This window comes from Nicotiana tomentosiformis, chromosome 1 (genome assembly GCF_000390325.3).
Source record: "Nicotiana tomentosiformis chromosome 1, ASM39032v3, whole genome shotgun sequence".
Classification (NCBI taxonomy): Eukaryota; Viridiplantae; Streptophyta; class Magnoliopsida; order Solanales; family Solanaceae; genus Nicotiana; species Nicotiana tomentosiformis.
Genome location: NC_090812.1, coordinates 90707896 through 90731264, shown reverse-complemented (window position 1 = coordinate 90731264; position 23369 = coordinate 90707896). Strand labels below are relative to the sequence as shown.

General features: G+C 37.2%; 1 protein-coding gene across 4 annotated transcripts; it reads right to left on the bottom strand.

Moving 5' to 3' along the window:
* Positions 1-5441: 5441 nt before the first annotated feature.
* On the bottom strand, positions 5442-15889 carry LOC104116327 (protein COP1 SUPPRESSOR 2). Of its 4 annotated transcripts, XR_011411575.1 has the most exons (9): positions 15068-15096; positions 13523-13669; positions 13203-13448; positions 9539-9662; positions 7666-7739; positions 7199-7356; positions 6406-6718; positions 5949-6255; positions 5719-5853 (listed from the first exon to the last, which is right to left on the bottom strand). XR_011411575.1 is itself a non-coding variant. In XM_009627154.4 (7 exons), the coding sequence occupies exons 2-7, from the start codon at positions 13621-13623 to the stop codon at positions 5690-5692; spliced, it is 867 nt and encodes a 288-aa protein (XP_009625449.1). In that variant the 5' UTR covers positions 13624-13669; positions 15715-15889; the 3' UTR covers positions 5442-5689. The 4 variants fall into 4 exon arrangements, 2 of the variants coding, with proteins under 2 accessions (XP_009625449.1, XP_070043525.1); XR_011411574.1 differs by having other exon boundaries at positions 5442-5853; positions 5949-6718; XM_009627154.4 differs by lacking the exons at positions 5949-6255; positions 6406-6718; positions 15068-15096 and adding an exon at positions 15715-15889 and having other exon boundaries at positions 5442-5853.
* Positions 15890-23369: the final 7480 nt, after the last annotated feature.

Genomic DNA, 23369 nt, shown 5'->3' with positions numbered 1-23369 from the left:
CCTACTAGGCTTGTGGTGGAGTGAGAATCAATCATTCATCCTTAACTAGATATCTCGGGTTCGAATCTTTGGGTATGAAGTCGTCTTTGTTAGGGAGCGTTTTATCCCCAATGTGGGATTTACCGGCGCGAATTCGGATTTAGTCGGGTCCAATGTGGGTACCAGACATCGGGTGAGAAACCAAAATAATTTATACTAACCGTGGGTATAAGTTAAATTCATATAAAAATATTAGAAGATTTTTTAGAGATGCCCTACATCTTTTTTATGAATTACCAGATGATTTTTTTTGTCGTGGTCTAAGGAAAGGAAAATATTTTACTCTAAATTAAGAAGACATATATCCTAAGCTTTATTTCTAACTTCATTAAAAATATAGTTCGAGAAACTAATTAAGAAATGGGTTCAAGCATCAGTTCATTAATAATGAAACTACAATTGATTATAATGATTACTTATATCATTTTAAGTAGTTGTTTAGTTGGTTCAACGTTAGATATAATAATCTGCAAATACTCATCTTAACTCCTCACTATAAGATTCGCGACAACTGTCCAATCACTTGATGCTTCTTCTAATTAGCCAAAAAATGAAGGGAAGAGCCTACTCCGTTTTAAATGAGCATAATTTTGTGCTCCTATTAAATTTAGACTTGCAATAAAGTATTTGTATTTGTTTTTATTACAATATTATCCATACTCTCAATTTATCTAGCCTTAGCGATTTCTTTTTTTTTTTTTAAATAGCCCTGATTAGGAAAGTAAGATCTATATTTTATGCCCTTTGGTTTTCTTTGCTTACCTATAAAATAATTATTAATTACTTGAGAATCAAAGTTCTTTTTTTTGTTGTTTTTGGAATTACGCGTTTGATCAGTAACTTCTAACACGCAGATGTCATAACTATGTTTCCTTTTAATTCATAACTCAAAAGGAGTGTCTGCAAAAGCCTTTCGAGGAACTCTATTTAGCAAATTTAAAATAGATTGAATGCATAAATCGATAGTAATGATTTAACAGATAACAACTACATTAAATTCTTAACTATATCGAGTAATATCCAGTTAAGCATTATGCCACCCCATTTTTATGAGGTGTGTCTGGTATTTTGTGCATGATTTTTAATGAAATTTGCAGATTGATACATTATCCTTTTTAGTTTCCACAATGTTCACTAATTCCATCACACTTTAATATTTTCACCTTTGTATCTAATCGCCTTTCAAACTTATTGATATAAAATCTAAGAGCACTTATTGTTTGTTCATTAAGCAAACTACCGTAAATAGAGGCAGATTCATGATTGAAATTTAATGGGTTCAGCTTTGCATTGAATTAATTATACCGTTAAACAGTAGCGAAGCTAGAAATTTCCTCAAGAGTGTTCAAATTTAAAAGAATTGAAAAAAATTTCTTACAAAGAGTGTTCAATACGTGTTATATACCTCTAAAACGTAATATTTTACCTATATACACAGTGTAATTTTTCGACAAAGGGTTGACCACCCTTATGACCATGTGGCTTCGCCACTAAAGTTATGGGTTCAAATCTAATATTTATTGAGATTTTAGTAGAATTTTACATACATATTTATACTATGTGTCGAAAGTTATAGGGTTAGATGAACGCGTAGTCAAAAGGCTATATGCAACCCTAATTGTAAAATGATAAGTCATCGATCAATTGAGCTTATAGATTCAGATGAACCCGTAACCTGAAAAACTACATCCGCCTCTTACCGTAAAATGAAAATTCATCGATCAAAGATAGCTCCCGCAAGGATGTGCAATTTATGTTTGTTTATTTTTGCAAAATGAGTTCAACATCGACTGATGTGTACCTTTCAGTTCATTTGCCTATCGAATTCTTTGATGGTTCATGCTCTCTTTTTGAGAAGGATGCTTCATGCTTTCTTGCATATCAGCAATGGAAGATTCCTTGAGATGCATCGTATGTATTCCTTGATTATTATATATTTTGCAAAGAGCATAATAAAACTTTCCATTTAAGAAAAACAGTAAAAAAAAAAATAATATAAAAAGTGGTCAAGAATTCTCCAATGGAAGTATTAGTCTATGATAACATGCTAAAACAGTTAGACATTTCCTGGACCAATGATCATTAGAATTTGGACAAAACACAAAATTGGCATGTCTATCAAACTAATTGCATTCACTAGCCAAAGTGTAATACATATACATACAAAAAATATATATATTATCGGTTATTATTTTTAGTATTGTTACTATTGCTTGCTACTTGTTGCTTTATCTCCACGGTTCCTTGAGCTGAGGGTCTATCAAAAATAGACTCTCTATTTCTATAAAGTAGGGTTGAGGTCTGCGTACACACTACCCTCCCCAGACCTATTTATGGGAATACACTGGATTTGTTATTGGTGGTGATTATTATTTTGAGAAATTTTCAGAAACCACTATGTTTTAGTGATTATTAGCTTGCTATAGCTACCATTTACTAAATTACTTCCTATAGCTATGTTTTCAGTTGTTATAAACTGTATTCAATATATTTTTGCTATTGTATTCATGAATACAGTAGCAAAACTCGACGGAAAATAGGGGAGTCCAGCTAAGCAGAGAATGTATTCGACTGTATTCGCGAGCTGTATTCGTGAGTACAATAATGAAAGTTGAGAAAAAAAAGATCTTCAGTTGTTTAAAAACGGTAAGTGAATCAATTAACGCGATAGACTCCTAATATAACTCAACAAACTCAATTATAACACACAAAAATTGTATTTTCAGTTATAGAAAAGATTCTCATCAACCGAAAAACATCCCAAAAACAGGGCAAATCTTCAGAGATTCAATCCATCCTTTCTTTTTTTAGTGATATCTTTACTAAAATATTTTTTAGTGGTATCTTTACAAATAGATTTATATATTGAAATTATATAATTACATTGAATACAGTTAAATACATAAAAATACATTGAATACATGAAGTATAGCAGGTCATCTATAGTGCAAAAATATATGAACACATACTGCAGATACATTTGAATACATATATACATATGAATACATAAATTATATTAATTAAAAAAATATATGAATACATTCATGGAATACATCGAGACAGTGAATACAATGAAATACATGAAATACATCGAGATACATTGAAATACAATGAAAAAAAGACAGTGAATACAATGAAATACAACGAGATACATTGAAATACAATGAAAAAAAAGGTAACAGACTCTTCAAGTTCCTCAGCCCCAAACTTCGTCCCCAAACCACCAATATCTAGGTCGCCACCATGTGGGGCGTCGCCGCCGGTTAAATGAAGACAGTTGTTGAAGAAGCACCAATTTAAAGGATCAAACGGAAACTAGAGACAGAATTTCTTCAGATCTCACAAAGGCAAACATGAACAATCAATGCAAAATTTAAGAATAATTTAGAATGTGTAACACAACTGTGTGAAAGAAATCGCAGGCCGGAGGGGGTTAGGGGTGACACAACAAGGAAGGGGGGGAAGTGGTCGCTGGCCGGATCTGTCGTTGGCGGAACACAACCCCTGCTAGGGTTTCTAAAAGCAAGGGAGGAAAAACCGAGGGAAAAAGAGAAGAAAGAGGAAAGAGAAAGGAGGAGAGAGGGAAGAGAGATGGAGAGAGAAAAATAATACACAACGTATTTAATGGCTTAAAGGTAGGAAGTGACCATAAATAGATATTTTGCTATAAAAATTAAAAGGTAGCTAAGATAATTTTTTAAAAGGGTATTTATTTATAATAAATAAGGTATCAACATTTGCTATATGAGGTAAAATTTCCTATTATTTTTAGGAGCAGCTAAAAATATACATTTCTTTTAGAATTTCTCTTTTTATATAAGACTACTAGTACTCGTGGGTCGTGATCACCACATTGGATATTTTCACCAATTCCATCACACTTTAATATTTTCGCCTTTGTATCTAATCGCCTTTCAAACTTATTTATATAAAATCTAAGAGCACTTATTGCTTGTTCATTAAGCAAACTATAAATAGAGGCGGATTCATGATTGAAATTTAATGGGTTCAGCTTTGCATTGAATTAATTATACCGTTAAAGTCATGGGTTCAAATCTAATATTTATTGAGATTTTAGTAGGATTTTACATATATATTCATACTATGTGTCGAAAGTTATAGGTTTAGATGAATGCGTAGTCGAAAGGCTATATGCACCCCTAACTGTAAAATGATAAGTTATCGATCAATTGAGCTTATAAATTCAAATGAACCCGTAGCCCGAAAAACTACATCCGCCTCTTACCGTAAAATGAAAAGTCATCGATCAAAGATAGCTCCCGCAAGGATGTGCAATTTATGTTTGTTTATTTTTGCAAACTGAGTTCAACATCGACTGATGTGTACCTTTCAGTTCATTTGCCTATCGAATTCTTTGATGGTTCATGCTCTCTTTTTGAGAAGGATGCTTCATGCTTTCTGGCATATCAGCAATGGAAGATTCCTTGAGATGCATCGTATGTATTCCTTGATTATTATATATTTTGCAAAGAGCATAATAAAACTTTCCATTTAAGAAAAACAGTAAAAAAAATAATATAAAAAGTGGTCAAGAATTCTCCAATGGAAGTATTAGTCTATGATAACATGCTAAAACAGTTAGACATTTCCTGGACCAATGGTCATTAGAATATGGGCAAAATACAAAATTGCATGTCAATCAAACTAATTGAATTCACTAGCCAAAGTGTATAAAATATATATATGTATATGTATATAATACATATACATATAAAAAATATATATTTTATCGGTTATTATTTTTAGTGTTGTTACTATTGCTTGCTACTTGCTGATTTATCTCCATTGTTCCTTGAGCTGAGGGTGTCTATCGGAAACCACCTCTCTGTCTCTATAAAGTAGGGGTAAAGTCTGCTTACACACTACCCTTCCCAGACTCATTTATGAGAATACATTAAATTTGTTATTGGTGGTGATTATTATTTTTAGGAGCGGCTAAAAATATACATTTCTCTTAGAATTTTCCTTTTTTATATATGGCAATTGTGAGTCGATCATCACGTTGGATTAAGAACCCATCTGGACATAAGAATTTTTTTACTTTTTCTTGAATTTTTTTTTTTTTTTTTCGAAATCAATGTTTGGCAATAAAATTTTCAATTTTCACTTGAAAATAATTTTGAAATTTTTCAAAATTTTAAAAAATTCCAAAAAACTGTTTTTCAAAATTTTCACTCATATCATTCACAAAAATTCAAAAACAACCCAAAATTTTATTCATGTCCAAACACAACTCTAATTTTCAAATATTATTTTCACTTAGAAAAAAAATTCACTCTGTTTTGAAATTTTACAATTCTTATGTCCAAACGCCCGCTAAATCAATTTTGTCATCTCTTAATAATCATTTTTTATTTTGTATTAAAACTATTTATACAAAATGAAAAACAACAGTAAACTGCCACTGCCAATTGCAAAGCATATTTTTGTCTTTAAGAGAAGTCATATTCTAGTTGTAGGGAAATCAATCTGCATAAAAAAAAAAATTAAAATGAGGTTGGTAAAGATGGAATAAGAGCTACTTCCATGTCAAACAAAGCTTATGCCTTCACAGACAGCAAAGGAAGCTGGACAGCTATACTTTTCACCGAGGAACGACTCCGTCATGTGGGAGAACCATGTTAATACACTATCTACGCATAACCCGATGACGGTCCCTTTTCCGAAAGCGTTCGAGCATGAATTGATCTGTTGCAGCTTGCCTTTTGACGCCTACATCTGAACTTGAATCAAGGGGTTTGGATTCTGGATTTCCAGTATCTTTAGTCTTATCCTTGTACAAATCAGGATGTTCTGTTAAAGACACATTTTGCATCATTAGTGATAAAGGAAACAATGAGGAACAAAAAACAAACATTTATAAAGTTGCAAGCAATTCCAAGGCTAACCTGTCCCAAAGGAAGAAATTAAACCCAATATACGAGCTTATAGTGCGAAGACCAGATACTCTTCAAATGATTTATTGGTCGATGGGTATCAAGATTTGAAAAGCTGACATAAATAGTGGGGAAGATGACAGAAAATATTAGATGTCCTCTTCTCCCCAGAAGCATGAGATTTGTAGGCTCTAACAACGGCATTGAGGTCAAATATGTCATCAACCCCAGTAGCATGAAGGTAAAATTCAACAGAAATGGGTATCATAGGGTGACGGTCGGTCTTGAATTAGATAACATTGATGGTATTTGTGGTATCCTGTAACAGGCGCCAACATATGTTACGGCATGCAGTGGTTCTCATAGACTGGAAGTCATGGAACTAGGACATGGAACAACAGTAAGGTTTTTACAATGAAGTCAGCTTATTCCTTACTATCAGGAAACAGTCAGGTGGGCAACAACTGACCTTGGAAACAGACCTGGAATCAAGGCTCCTTTCAAAATAGTTTGTTTTGTGTTGTTGATGGCTAGGTGTGCTTGCTTAACCCAGAAAAACATAAAGAATAGAGGAGTTCAGATGAGTTCCAGGCGCTACTTATGCCATGCAGAGTCAGAGAATAATAGCCATCTTCTTCTTCTTCTTCTTTTATTTTTTTTTTTTTTTTGTATTTTTGTATTTTGGAGTCTCTACACAGCTGCGGCTACTATTTCTCGGCAAGGTTGGACTCAGGTAGACTATGCCAAAGTTCACAGTTGAGCTTTTGAGGTGCTGGCATATTCTGGGAGACAATGTAAGACAGGAATTAGTGGAATTTGATCCCAGCTTGCATTTGATGGATAGTCTGGAAGAAATGAATGATATGTGCTTTGAAGATAGATGCAGTTCCATTCAGAGGATAAAGATGAATTGTACACTGCTTTTTCACTTTTGGTGCAAAGAAAATAATGTAAATAATGATGAATCTTGAATCCATACTAGACATCATAGACATCATGAAGATGTAAAGAAGAACAAGGACATGTTTTTGCACTCTTAAGGAATCTCTAAATTGGCTAAGAGCACAGCCTTTGTGCTGACGATTTGCACAACTGTTAAGGAAAAAAAAAGGCATGGAACTAGGAAGTGAAGATAACTGTGAATACAATTATTCTCCTAAATTATTCAAAGGTTGTCCAATCTAGGTTTGAAGTTTCATACAAAGGAACTTTTATCATCAGACAACTCAGTAAGCTAGTCGAGAGAAGCAATTGCAACCTACCTCTCCGGAGTTTTTCAGCATAATCCTTGCCACGTTGGAAATAGTCTGCAGAGTAACTTGAGGGGATGCTAGATTCAGTTCTGGCTCTTCCCACGAGCCTCTTCTCCTGTAGGAGCTTTTTAGCAGCCTCTGTCTCCTCGATATTCTTCAATTTGTACCTTAGAACAGTAAAATTGTGAAAAAGAAACATCAAAAAATTAGCTACAGAGCTCAACTTCCGTATTTGGCTGGTCCGTTCCATGCTCAAATGTTTCAAAATGAATAGTGTGATATATGAGAGGTTTTTCATCTTGAAAAAACCTCTCATTTCAAAATGAATAGAGTGAAATATGAGAGGTTTTTCATCTTGGGAAAACTTTTCTCCTGGCAAGCCTTTATCTAAATAAAGGTTAATAGACATTTGATCAGTAACCAAAAACTGTATAAATAAACCCCATGTTTTTCACCATAAGAATAAACGTGCATACTCTATAGGGAGCTGTATTTCAGCTATTCCAGTAGTCCACTGGGTGGAGCTCTCCTCTGAATTCCTCCTTTTCACCTGAGAGGGAGAAAAGGCCAGTTGATGAATACAGAATAAAATAATAAAAAGAAGAGCGCCGGATAGAACGAAAAAGCTATAGAGGATTCACAAAGCTGACCCCAACTAATTTGGGGCTGCAGCAAATTTCATTGATTGTTGATTGATTGAAAAGTGGCACAGACAAACAGGAACTGCCGGGATAAACATGAGATTTAGCCTAATTCTAAACAATCTAACACTCTTGATATAAAATTCCTTAAAAGGAAATAAAATACCAAAATGTGATGTGCTAAAACAACTGGAAAGCTAACGACGAAAATTAACTCTACAACAAAACAACAACAACCCAGTGGGATCCCACAAGTGGGGTCTGGGGAGAGGATGAGAATTAACTCTAATTAACAATAATTCTGAACCCCAAATCCAAAAGGACTGCTAGAGGAGGCGCTATATTCAGACTGAACTATGCTAACTAGCAGTAAATTGCTACATCACAGTAACTCATGTCTTCTGCCCCTTCGCTCCTGGATTTCCATAAATCTTCACATAGTTGTTATCAACAGTAACTGCTTTCACTTTTTATTTATATTCTAAAAAATTAAGGTTTTTTCCGCTTCATAGCAGCCCTCTATGTAGCTCTTCTGTATCCAAGAGATGAAAAAACAGCAAAAAGAACTTCTTGCTATTTGGATATCTCAATACATGCTGGTGGAGGTTTCCATGTCCGGAGAAAAGAAAGAAAGAGAGAGAAAAAAGAATATGAAAAAATAAGAAATTTAAAGTAAAAGAAAAGGAGGGCCCAAAACAAATTAAGTGTAATTAATTGAATAATCTCCTATTGGAAAATGCCATTTGTACAATTTAACTGGTTTTTAACTTTCTTTTTTTTTTGCTTGTCACGCACGTATAGGAGGGTGGAAACACTTTCTTTTACACATCACCTCTTAGGGGGTATTAGTTATACTCTGAACAAGAATTGAGGGGTAAAAGGGAAGCTCACAAAGTTAGAGTGTGCATGTAACTTTTCGGGACAAGTTCAGGGTGCAATTTATGTATTTTTCCCTTCTTTAAAATTGATCCTTAGTCACTAGACAACCTGGAAGAGTTGGAACCACATAATTACATATTTTAGATCTACTGCCTCTACATAAAAAACATGAGCATCGACAGCAAACAGAAGGTGTGATACTCTGGCAATGAGGGTTCTGCTCTTTGTAACCAATAAAACCATTACTATTATCAAAAATAAAAAAATTGGGTAATGGTCTGCCAAATATCAGCCATTTGTGTGTGCCAACTATGTGACTACAGCAAAAGCCAGATTATTAAATCCAGATGGTAACATTATTGTAAATTTGTAACGGAAAAAACACGAGGCATAAATGGAGTATATTAAAACTGCAATATTAAATATTCGGATCCAGATGAACACATGAACATAAATAGAGATAAAATGAACCTAAAAAAAATTAAAAGTGAAGCAAATATAGGTTCTATTGTAATTGTATAGATAAAAGCAAATATAGTTATCTTAGGCAGTAAAAAAGGGCAGCCCGGTGCACTAAGCTCCTGCTATGCGCGGGTCTGGGGAAGGGCCGGACCACAAGGGTCTATTGTACGCTACTTTACCCTGTATTTCTGCAAGAGGTTGTTTTCACGGCTTGAACCCGTGACCTCCTGGTCACATGACAGCAACTTTACCAGTAAGATAATATATTAGGCCAACAAAAAGGCAAGAGAAAATCTTTTTTTTTCTTTTTCTATTTCCTTTGCAATTTTGATGGGGCCAAGAATTATTAAAAATCTACTATACTCACTTTAAGATGCTCCGGAATTTTGTAAAGTTCATCCTCAGCACGTTTCACTTCATTTTCAACTTGATCGGCTGCATCAACGTTCTTGCCTCTTTTTTTGGCCAACTCTTGCTCAATGTATCTCACCCTGCCAAATTTTAATGCAAAAAAGGAAGAAAGCAGTAAACATATATTGCTAAAACATGTAGATGATCAAATTTTCAGGACCAATAAAATAGATTCCTCTAAAAACCTAGTTTAGATGAATAATCTCTAGTAGAAGTACAACATTCAAATACTCTTCTTGAACCTATTTTATTTTTGATAGATCTCCGCATACACATGTGATGCACATTACGTAAAAGAAACAGAAAACATAAAGATTGATATAATCAAGGGCGGTGGATCTAGAACGCTGGTCACTTAGTAATGTTTTGGTGCAACTTTCTCTTTGGCATGCCATCTCCAAGCAGCTGAGCAATCACCACTTCCTGTTGATATAACAACTTCCAAATGATTGCTGAACACAACAGCAAGAATGGGAAACCTTCTCCATTCCATAGGCCACACTTGGAACATATCTACTTTGTTCTGATTTAGATTGGTAGCAAACCCAAATGCATAACTAATTTACAGTAAGCTTCTACCAATCCAGTACATGAGATCCTAATGCATTAATATTTTTTGTCTTCCTTGCTTCGATTCTGACTGGTTTTAGAAGTCGAGTAATAGATTTCTTAATTGTTTATTGAAAATCCTCCTAACAATAGGGAAGCTAGAAGCTTATTAGGCGTATCTGTAGCTTCAATGCAAGCGAGAGGAGTGATGGTTTAACATCTAATTCTCTGCTCAAACCGGGTCTATACACCCCGTCGATCCCGACACCATATAGTTATTTGAACGTAATTCTAGGTAGTACTCCTACAGCTTCCTTTTTTCAAATGTGTCTGCCATTCTAAAATATGATTCCGCCATTTTCTTTAACATCCAATTCTCTGCTCAAACCGGGTCTATACACCCCAACACCATATAGTTATTTGAACGTTATTCTAGGTAGTATTCCTACAGCTTCCTTTTTCCAAATGTGTCTGCTATTCTAAAATATCATTCCGCCATTCCAAGTCTATTTCATAACCAAGTCCCACCATTAAAAACTCATAAGCAAGTCTCCAGCCTCCCCAACCCCACAAAGAACTTATAGTGAACAGGTTATGTTCACATTAAAGTCCGACATGGTCTGAAATTTGTACCGTAATTTGTTGAATATGTTCCTTCTTTTCACAAAATTTTAAGTGTTTTATCCAGCATATGAAAACCAAATTCCAGAACTTCAACCCCACTAAACCCAAGTGCTTTCCCATATTTCAGCTAGAAAATGAGTTATGGTGCATATGGACAGAAAGGAATCATTGATGCTTTCATGGCATTTCAACTGCCAGACACCTGTTGGTTAATCATACCCCTGTGTATAACCCTGATCACCTTTTGGATTTTATCAGCTCCATAATACAGTGATAGGTTTTTGTCTTCCCCTGGAGCTGATATCTCCTTTTTTTGTAATTCATGCATCTTCTGGATGCTTTTGTTATTGATACACCACTTCATAAAAAAACTAAGCACCATAACGGCCCAAAAACACCTAATTTGTCCGCTACCAATAGGATGATTGTAAGCTTTGTCTTGCCTTACAAGATACATTATGATTATGTATTCTTCAGACAAGTAAACCAAGGCATCAACTAGTAGTTTGTGTGACTAAGAAAGGCAATTGATAACGTTATTTTCTCCATTTTTGGAGAACCTGGAGCTTTTTAAGTAAAACCATGTTTTTGTACAAGACACTCTACCTATTGTTTTTTTTATAAGCAGACTCCGTACCTTTTGTATACATGTTATATGCCTCTGTACCTTTTGTATACATGTTACATGCAGATAATTCCCTTTTTCAATCAATAAAATAATTACTATATCAAAAAATTGATGAATATCACCACTAAAATAAGAGAAAATGTCCAATTTCGACTCCTTGTAAAACTTTCCTAACTTCAAGAGAATGGCAGCTAATAAGGTTGTTTTCAGCTCTATGCTGAGCAGTGTTATCATAGCAAGTAGCCAAGAAAAAATATCACTGATGTCTTCGAGGCATAAAGCGCAAAGCGCGAATAAAGCGTAGGCACGAATGAAAAAAGGCGCAGGTGAATTCTGAACACGACAACAATTATATGATAAAGCAACTGCAAAATTAAGTGACATAATAATTGTTAGTGTTTCCATCTTCAAGACAAAGCCCATGGGTTGAGACAAACTCCTTATCGCCTTGGTGCATGAACTGAACCGCACGCTAAGTAAGGCGAAGTGCTTAACCTGTTTTGCACCTAATTTCATGGCTTAATCGAGGCTTTGACAACACTGATGATGCGCCAACTCTCGAAAGAAAAATGTTGTATCAGCATTCCATGCATTTAACCTCCTTTTGCTGTTGTGTTAAAAGAAAAGTTGTTATGAATGAGAGGACTTAGTTCTGAATTACATATAATTGCTGCTTAAGTTGTAGGACTTGGTAGGCACATGACCAATATGTATCTTATTAGAACTTTTGAGATCTGCTTTCTGCTATTGCTGCTTTTGCCACAATTGCTGAGTGGATTACCAGTGACCACACGCTCCAAGCATTAATGAGTGTAGTGAAGAAGCTAGGATATCTCTCCCAAAATGTGATATTCTAAAAGGGTTTTGTCCACTAGCAAAAACAAAGGGAGTAAATAAAGGGGGTAAGCAAAGGGCAGTGATCTGAAACACAGGTAAACTAGGGAGTCAAGATTCTTCCACTGTTCTGAGCAAAGATACGGCCTTTGCAGGGTGTTTATCAACGTCACTGCATCGATCACCAAAGCACGTATTTACTAATGATAAAAACTCAAAAGTGGTACCTACTTTACCTTCAATTACACCTCTAATAATGTTGAACTCACCTGGTAGTAACCATGGCAAGTAAGGAATTTGAATAGCAAAAATATTAAAATATTTCCTGGCATCTCTAGCCTAATAGTATCATTGTAGGCTCCATATGCAAAGGAGATGACAGATTCCAATTGATAAGCAAGAATAGTTCACCGCACTACCATATACTGCTTACAGAGATAGTTACTGCTATTAAGTTGTATTAAGATGAAGGCAACAGAGTTACTGCTATTAAGTCGTATTAAGATGAAGGCAACAGTTGTTTGGAAGAAATAAAAAAACTACAAAGAGGAAACAATCAATCTAATGCATTACCATAGGCAGAGGTGGATCTAAGATTTTAACTTAATTGGTTTAACCTTTAAAATTCTTAGCCTGAACTCGCTATACTTTTAAAATTCGGGATATTTACACAAATAGCTGGGCAGATTCACCGTATACTTTTCTTAGCCGGTATACATAGATCATATACTAATTATACACATACTGATTATACAAGATTATACACATATTATACATGGATACATATATAAAAAAAAACATCCGCCAGTTATTTTTAGTTTAAACGGCAGCTATTTAGCTTAATTCTTCTAAAAATTCTTAGCAGCAACATCAGCCACTGACCACAGGCATTCAACAACATTAGGGTAATTGATTACAGGCGAAGGTTGAAAGATTCAGCAGACATTTCAATGATACATAATCTTTAGAGAGGGATGAGAATTACATGTTGGGGTCTTCTTCCAACACGGCAGTTTCCTGAGCAAAAGTATCTTGCAGCACCAACTCATCTTTCTCCACATCCCCTTCACCCTTATCGTTCACCTTCCTAACCAAACCACCTGCACTGTTATTACTAGCGCCGCCGCCACTGCCGCCTGCTGCAACTTGTGCTGTTGAGGAGGATACAGCTGGGATTCCTAGCTTCCTCTCTCTTTGTTTTTGAAGAAATTTCACCTCCTCTAAAGCCAACCTGCTTGGGCGCAACACCAAATTGAAAAACCCTAAACTATACTGAAGTGAAAACCTAATGAAGAGTGAACTCACCTCCTTTCTTGCTCGTCGTCGGACACGTCGTTATTCTTAGTTGCTGAATCTTCTTCCCCGTCGTCCGCTATACTTCTCTTTCGGAAATTCCTCCGCTTCATGTCGCTTTTCTTTCGATTCGCATCTTCAACTGAAAAACTAGTTAAGCTGAGGAACACAACTGCCCATGTGAGTACAGAGATTGGTGTTCTATTTTTTAAATTTACTTTTGATAATAAACCCTATAGATCTCACTTTTATTTGGGGTGAATTAGTTAAATGTAGGGCTGCTTATCGAGGCGGTTATTTATTTAAATGTATAAGATATCATATATTGGTATTGATTTAGCTATTATCGGACCATTTATCAGTCTAGTTCAATATATATTATAGAGGAATATTTTGGTCCTTTGTGTTACACGATTACTAGTAATTAGTAAATACCAGCAAAAAGCCAATATTGCTTCAGCTAACATAACAATTAACACTTCCTAACATGGCAATTACATCTGTCAAAATGAGTCTAGAATACAACTAGAGATAAAATAGAAATTTAGACATAAAATCTAGAACAATTGGAGACATCCAAAATACAACTGTTGTAGCTAACACCTAACAGTGCTTCAATTTCTGCAGCTTCAAAGAAATGAGATCTCGTTGTTGTTGCTTATGAGATCCGAGGGAAATTAGGAATTTTAGATATTAGGGTTTCTAAATTCTAATAGAGTAAATACCGGTCCAGTATTGGATAAGTGGAAGTGTGGAAGGGATTTTTATTATGTAATATATAATATATATATATATATATATATATATATATATATATATATATATATATATATATATATATATATATATATATATATATATATATATATATATAAGAAAATTGGATAATCCGCCCCCCAAACGGATAAGCCCTTAATAATAAAATTTCAATATGTTCCCCATCCGTTAAACCGATAATCCGTTACCAATAAGCCACTAAGCCACTTTTGCGATTCGATTTTCGGTTTCGATTCGATTTTGAACACCCCTAGTTAAATATCCCTGAACCCTTCGGGGTTGCCCATTTGGTTTGGAGATATGGATGACGGCTGGGATCATTCCCCCTCAATGACTTCTGGGTTGAGCCTGTCGCACATGGCTTGCTTAGTGCGGTTTACATATCCTGTGTGGTTTGTACAGGGGAAGTTTACCCAATACGCATAAAGTGCTCACCACAGAGGGCTCACCCGAAGGGCAGAGCCTGTAGCGTCTGCGGGTTTTCCATCTTACAAAAAAGATAGATATAGAAGTCCATGACATGTTAAACTAGAATATTTAGGCCAAATACATGGACATACCCTTAAAGTTGTTCACACTCTTCACTTCGACACTATCCTAACTATGTTCCATTTGAATACTTTAACCATGCCTTTAATGTGTCGTTTAGACACAAAATTCGTAAGCAGCCAGACACAAAAGATGTGTGTAATTCACATACCACAATAACGAATAAGCCAAGGACATGTGAATTTAACTTAATCAAATTATATAAAATAAAAAAAAAAACGAGAACCCCACCCGAGCGTCGTCATCTTCCCCGACGATTCCTCCTCGCCGGAAAAATCAATCTTTCTTCTTCTCCAAAAATTTAGTTTTTTTCTTCTTCTTTTTCTTCATTCTCCCTTTCTAGGTTAAAACTACTGAGAGTTTTGGAACCAAAATGACTGGAGAAAAAATTTCTGGTGATGAAAATCAGTTGTTGTAACAGCAAAAGTAGAAAAAGAAAGAGCATAATAGCTATTTTTATAGAGATAAAGGAGTGCTGCTGAGATGGTTCAATATTTTTATTTTATTGTTCTTCTTTTCTCAAAGCATTGTTGGTTTTAATAGTGGAGAAATCATGAATATGGCAGAGAGGGGTGACCATCCTTTATTGAAAATCATTGAGTCTCAGATCTGTGTAAAATGGGGCAAAGAGAAGACAACAATGCCATGGTCGCTGCCGCCGATCACCGTCTGTCGGGGTCGAATCATCACGCGAAACCCCGCCCATCACAACATAAGAGGAACCAAAAATACCTTCTTTTTAATAACCAATCAAACAAAAACAACCTTTGAGCATTCAAAAGTTTTCTTTTTAATTTGCTTTTTAATTTGCTGGAATAGGAATAAATTTCTGGGTGTTAGTTTATTTATGCAGTGCACCAAACAAGTTAAGCACATACTCGACATTGCCTCACTGGAATAAATTTGTGTCGACAAAATTCACCCGCGACCCATTTGGTCTCATCGCAAAGCTTTCAGATCTGAAGGGTTTTTGGAAGATCCACCGGGAAATGTTTTCGGCAAAAATATTCATTTTTCGGCAAGAAGTATGAAAGATTTGTTTTTCAGATCATTTTCACGCGGTTGAAAAATGTGAGAGTCACTTGCTTTGCCATGTCAGCATATTGTGTCTGAATGACACAGTAAAAGTCTGGTTAAAGTGTTTAAATTGAACATACTTAAGATGAAGTGTCTAAGTGAAAGGTGTGGACAACTTTAAGGGGATGTCGATGTATTTGGCCAAAAATTTAGTTGATGATAATATGGGTTCCACCTGCTTACATGTCAGCTCTAAATTTGTATCTTATTGGCGTTAATAAAAAAGGGTAGTGTTGCAAAAATCAAAAATTAATTTAACAAATTACATATTGTTGAAAAATGATAGATATGGATTCTCATGCTGAGTCCCATTACATTTACTGTATAGTAGCCATTCCTCTCACTATTTTACAATAGTGATTTTCACTTTTCATATCTATATAAAGGCTTTGTAACAGATGGGTAAGAGCACACAATTGAAGAAGAAAAGTTCTTCCTTCTTTCTATCTCCGCTTTTTATTTATATTTTACTGAATTGCTTTTATTTCATAAAATAATTATTAGCACGAAAATGTAATCTTCTTCAAGTAGATTTTGAATTTCTATTTGTTTACCCGTAAAACGGTACAGTTGAATTTATAGCTTGGTTTATAGATAAGTGAATCAATTTTATCCCAAAATAAAAAATAAATTAAATAAAATACAAGACTTAGCGTTGAAACCGAGAGAAAAAAGTAGATAGGTTGGTTCCGGGAGCATGGTTTCTGAAGGCAACAAATAAGAGTATCGTAAGACAGAAAATAAAGTATTATTTAGCTCTGAATAATGTGTAGCCTAAGTTTGTCAGAAAATTTATCCTTTACAATGGCTGTTGAAGTCACTGTTTATAGTTATACCTAGGGAACAAGTTCCTAGGATCAAGCCCCTCTTAAATGACAATAATGGGGGTCATTAAAGAATATATAACGTTAGGCTATGAATGCCAAAATTCTCTGTAACGAATTGTGTGTTTAATACTGAGGAATATTCTTCATTGAATGTCATCTGGTGGCAAATATTCATTTGCCCTCGTTAACAATGTTCTGGGGTCTGCCCGATGCCAATCGAAACTGTTGTACTCGGTCTCAGTTTCCACTCACTTTGTCTCCAGTATGTCTCCGGTTCCATGGGTCATTCTATCATTCGAGTATTTAATGTGAACCGATTTTACCTTATACAGATAGTCTCCTTGCTTTCCAGTGGCACATCTTCGTGTCATCGGGAAGTTGGTGAAGATTTCTTTCTTGGCGGAAAATTTTCGGAACCCTCCTGAAAAGTTTCTAACGCTTGATTAGACGCACGTCTTTCCACATTTAATACCCCGAACACGTGTTACTCCATGATTTAGTAATATTTTTGCCGGTTTTCGAGGTAATCATAGCCACGATTTTAATCATCTATTCCTTTACTTATACGCATCATTCTTCTTCTTTTACACTTCACAGTTCTACAAACTCTCTCAACTTATTTGCATTCAACTCTTTCATGCTTTTACTCTTCTTTAATCTTCTTCTTCAAAGAACTCTTATCACCTTCTGCTGATCATGACTTCTTTTTCCAAGAACTCAGGTTTCTCTTCGATGGGGGTCCGAAGGAGAACAAAGACAAAAAACTTACCGTTGATGCTGATCCCCTACGATGAACACTATCATTCCCAATAGACTTAACACAGCCAAGGACTTTGAAGAAAAGTTTCCTTCTTCAAGTTCTCGCACTTGGGCTGTTGGCATATACCCTTCTTCCATCCGTCCTTCCAGCATTCCTTCCGTGAAGAAGGATTGTGATTGCCATGATATGAACATCATTGCTCTCGAACTGGTGGAGCAAGTAATCTTTTCTAATAAGGGATTCATGTACGTTTATACGTACCCATTTACTTTGGGTGTGTTTTCTTTGAGCGGAGGAATTGACCCCGTGATTTTGGAGTTGTGGCACAAATACCAGGTTTGCTTGCATATGTGGGTCTTTCTGTTTAGCGAACGGTGGCATGTCTATGGCAGTTGTGCCAGAAGACGAAGGAGGAGCTCACCTTGGCTCGCATGATAAATCTCTACCTCCCCCCCCCCCCAAGATTTTCCGTGGGGGAGTAATAAATTTTAGCAAACGTGGCCATCAGGCTTTGCTCACCAGCATGGATGACGAAAACGACCGTGGATAGATGAAGAGGTTTGTCATTGTTGCCACCAGGGATATCATCCCAGCCACAACTCAATCTTTCCCTGAGTCTTGGACTCATACACGTAAGTTCAAAGTATGTTTTTTTTTTCTGAAAAATGGCTGTTTCATGTCATTACTGATCCTTCTCTTTTCATTATTTCAGCAACTCGGTGGACACCACCAAGGGTTGAAGGCTTGGACCAGTAGGTTCAAAAGATTCTAGACATTACCACGCCTGAGGCCCGTCGGTGGAAAGAACTGGCCCCAAAATACGGGTGGAAGGCCAAAAATCACGGTAAGTTGACTTGTGAAACTGATTTTGTCCTCATCTCATTTTTGTACATAAGAAAATTGGTTAACCTCTTTTTTCGTTGAATTCAGGTCTCCCGCAGGGCTCTATTACCATCCCTGAGGAGGATACTTTGGCTGATCCCGCGGAGACTGCGAGGTTGTTGAAGGAGGCTTTCACCCGAACTGGCGACATCGTATCGGCTTTCGGTGCAAGTGCTTCCTCTTGGAGTCCCCAGCCGGAGAACAAGCAACCAAAAATACGGCATCTTCCTCGGCCAAGGACAAGAATAAAAAGGTGAAGAAAGCCGCGCCCGAGCCAGCCGCAGTCACTGTGGTGATTGATGATGACGGAGAAGCCAGTGATAAAGGGACTTCCCTACAAAGGAGACAACGACCTTCATCAGCTCAACATAATGCTCAATCTGAAGAGCTTATAACCCTAACCAGGGACAATGCCCAAGTGCTCTAGGAAGATTTTGACTTGGTGGAGAATGCCAATTCTCCCTTTCCAGTCCCAGTTGCTGCTCCCGGTACCATGAGACTGAGTATCAGGCCTCTTCCGTCTTCGGTTGGTGAGCAACCAACAACCAGCACTGCCTTTGCCGCATCTGCTTCTCAACCCACAACACCATCAGCTTCATCTCCTTCCACGCCGACCATACCTTCGTCACCAACAACTGCTACGTCACCCCCACCGGCCGCAGACGCTCGAGACGAGGATGTCCCTCATCCCCAGTCCCCAAACCATGGGAATTTGGGGCACAATTATCTGCCCCTTCTGCAGATCCCCGGAGGAGGAAAAGTGTCTCCCTCTCAGTATCTACCGAGTGCCATCTGCTGTCTTAGCCAGTTGAACTTGCCAACTATCTGAAGTCGTTGGCTTCAGAAAAGGATAAGAAGAAAATACACTCTCTCTCGGGAGAGTGTTTGTTAAGTAATGCCATGCATAATGCAGCATCGATAACATACTTGTTCTTTTTACTGCTTGTTTCTTCTTGACTTGCTATGCCATAATTTCTAACTTAGGTTTTTGCTTCACAAGCCAACTTTCTTACTTCTGAGGGCCTTCAGAAGTTGATCCTCGATAAAGAAAAGATTTAAGTCCGAGCGGGATCAACTGTTGGCCGAGAGGGACCAAGTTGTTGCTCGCCTCCTGGTGTTGGAAGCACAAACTGCTAAAGCCGGTGAGTTGGAGGCTCGGTTACAGAATAGCGAGCAGGAAGTGATGGCCCTCAGCCAAGAAGCCTCTAAGTTAAATGTATAGTTTCAAGAAGCCAAGGCTAAATGGTCTGAGGTCCAAAATGTTATGCTTGTTTCTGCCGAGCGCGAGGCTGCCTCCACTGAGCGAGTAAATTACTTGGAGGCTGCCTTGAATTCCAAGACTGTAGAGGTCGTTGCTGCCGAGGAGAAGCGTGTCCATATGGATGATAGGTATAAGAGGCTCATGGAACATAATAAGGTTCATATAACCACTATCCGTGATCTTGATCTTAGCCTTAGCGCCGCGAAATCCAAGCGGGATGGCCTTTCGACTGAGGTTGAGTGGCATAAATCAGAACTTCAGTGCTGAGCGAATTCCCTAATTATTGAAAAAACACATTCAATGTATAGCATGAGGAGGAAACCCTTGGAAGAGGCCAAATCGGGCGTCATTGAGATTGATGCCAAAATCGCCAAGGCCTGAGAGCTGGAGTCAACCGCTCGAAGACGCCTCTTGACTCAACCTGATACAATAACTCTTCTAGCTCCGGTTCCGAGTTCTCAGGAACCGATGAGTAACTTGAAAAGGATAATGATGAAGTCCAAGATCCTGAGCCGACGGAAGATCCGCCTACTTCTCCTGGGGGCGCAAATGCTTCTCTTCCCCCTAGTTTTAGGGGTGATATAGTTTAGTTTTTTGCTTTCTTTTTCCTTTGTTGTTTTCTTTTCGTATTTTTGTACTTGTGATATTTGGCACGTTTGATATATAAAAGTGCTTTTCGTTTAAGCATTGCACAAAGTTTGTTTATTTTTGTCGAATTATACAAGGCTTCGAGTGCATTTTTCCCCGATAGCATTTGGGTTCCGGGCATAAACTCTTCCAGAACCAACCCTTTAGTGTAAGGGTTTCATAAGAGAGGTCCCTCTTATGTTTACGGTGCTCTTGAAGAGGACGTCTCATGTTTATTCTGGTGCTAGCATTTGAAGTACTTGATTAACTTTCAAATTATAAAATCGATTCATTGTTTGGACAAGAAACAAGATAAAAATAAAAGGACTTTATTTTATTCTTTCTATCTTCAAAAGTACATAAGCTTTCATTTTGTTGAAAGAAAAGTGATTGCCATTACATGTGGCCAATTTATACAACTTGTTTCTACGGGGCTGGCTGTGCGGTCCCCGATCCCGATGAGGCATATTTGTTCCCGATTTCTATGGCAATCGGGTTGTCGTATTCTCATATCATTACCTTCCCCCACCTCAATGTTCGAATGCGAAGAATGCGAATTGGAGTACTAGAAGTCTTGCTCCTTTGAGGATTCCAATAGTGAATGGTTGGATTATCTTTGGTCCGGTAGCAAGCTTTGTTTCCCGTTAAGAACTTTGCTACCGAGCTAAAGATTATCTAACCACCCCCAGTGGCTTTGTAGGGAAGGAGCACTCATGAAAGGTTGAATAGCCTTCGGTCCGATAGCAAGCTTCGTTTCCCATTAGGAACTTTGCTATCGAGCCAAAGACTATCTAACCATCCCATAGTGGCTTATCGTTTTTATGCCTTGTCATTTAAAGGTCTTATTTCTATCGATGACATGTCCTTCGTAGTATGCTTTTCGTTGCTGCCTCGTTAGAAACCTTGCCAGGAAAACCTAATTAGGTCAAAAACTAGATGAAAAGAAAAAAGTGCAGCACATACGTTCAGTATAAGCGATGCTCATCAACAATTATACCTTTTGAGGTGGGTCACATTCCAGTTGCTTGGCAAATTTACTCCGTGTTGGTTTTCCATTTCATATGATCCTTTCCCAGTGATAGCTAAAACCTAATAGGGTCCTTCTCACGTCAGACCCAGCTTCCCTGTGTTGAGCTCTCAGGTGTTTTGAGTCACTTTTCTAAAAACCAAGTTTCCTACTTTGAAATAATGGAGATTGGCTCTTCTATTATAGTATCTTTCCATTCTTTGTTTCTAGGCCGCCATCCTTATGTGCACCAAGTCCCTGCGTTCGTAAAGCAGCTCCAATTTGACTAGCAATGCTTCATTGTTTATTTCTTTGTCCGCCCGGAAGTACCTCAATGTAGGTTCTCCTACTTCCACCGGGATCAGAGCTTCTTCTCCGTATACAAGAGAGAAAGGTGTCTCTCCCATACTTGACTTGGTCGTTGTCCGGTATGCCCATAGCACCCCAGATAACTCTTCGGGCCATTTGCCTTTGGCTGCTTAAAACTCTTTTTGAGGTTTTGAATAATCACCTTGTTCGTCAACTCTGCTTGGTCATTTGCGCTCGGATGGTATGGCGAAAATGTGATTCTTTTGATTTTGAAGTCCTAAAGGAATTTTGTGAGCTTTGCGCCTATGAACTGTGGCCCGTTGTCATAGGATATCTCCTTCAATATTCCAAACCGGCAAATTATATTTTCCCATAGGAAATCGACCACTTCGCGCTCGCCGATTTTCTAGTATGGACCTACTTCAACCCACTTAGAGAAGTACTTAGTTAAAATCAAAAGAAACCTTACTTTAACGGGAGCCAGCGACAGCGGATAGACTATGTCCATCCCCCATTTCATGAATGTCCATGGTGATAATACTGAGTGCAATAGTTCTGCCGGCTGGTGTACCAACAGTGCATGGCATTGACACTTGTCGTATTTATGAACGAACGCCTTAGCGTCGTGTTCCATCCAGGGCCAGTAGTATCCCCCTAACTAATTTTAACACCAACGAGTCTGCACCTGAATGATTTACACAGATTCTTTTGTTAACCTCTCTCATGATGTAATTAGCCTCGGAGGTTCCTAAACATCGGACCAATGGGCCTTGAAATGACCTTGTGTACAACTGTCCTCCCCAAAAGCTGTAACGAGGTGCTTTGGTGCGAAGTGCCCGGGGTACCTTCGGGTCTTTGGGCAGTTTGTCGTGCTCAAGGTAGTCGATGATTTTATTTCTCTAGTCCCAGGCAAATTTGGTCGCATTTACTTCATAATAACTGTCCATATCCAATACCAAGTGCATGACCTGTACGACCGTACCAGAATCTGATCCCTTCATTTTTGTGGACGAACCCAGATTGGCCAATGCATCTGCTTTTGCATTTTCTTCTCTTAGGATATGAGTGATTGATGATCCACGCCCAATCCACACTCAATAGTGAGTGGAAATGGTTGTTAGAAGAATAGTACCCAACAAGAGTCGAGATCGATTTCTACAGAGAGTTAAATATGGGTGTTATGGTGTACACTTGATGAGCATAAATGAAATAGCTCAATTACTCTTCCAAATAAGGGGTTTTGTTATCTACTTCTAAAATTTAACACTAGCAATTATCAACTAAGAAAAAAGACTAGAAGACTAGTAATTATTTTTGTTGTTTTTATCAAATGGGTAAAAGGCCTAGTGATTATAACTCTCAAATCTAAATTACCCACTCAATACCTCTCGGTTATAGAGTGATTTTTCCCAAATTGGCTTTCTCAAGCCCAGTTGGGTTTCAATTCAAATAGTTGATATGAGCTCAAGTCAGGTTTTCTCTATCTCTAGTTCAAACCCTTTAATTAGGCTAGCCAAAATCTTAACTAGCCTAATTTTTTGTTAGCCAAGTTTTCCTAGACTAAATCCCTCTTTTTCAAGTAAGAACTAAGTCAAATAGGCATGAATCAATATTTTCAACCATTAATTCTAGAAATAATGCATGAACAAGGCTAAATAATAAATATCCAATCATAAACAAGAATTAGAATAATCACCCATAAGGTTTATACACTAGGGTTGGGTGACAACCCTATAGAAAGTCTAGCTACTCATAATAGAAATTGAAGAAAACAAAGAAGAAGA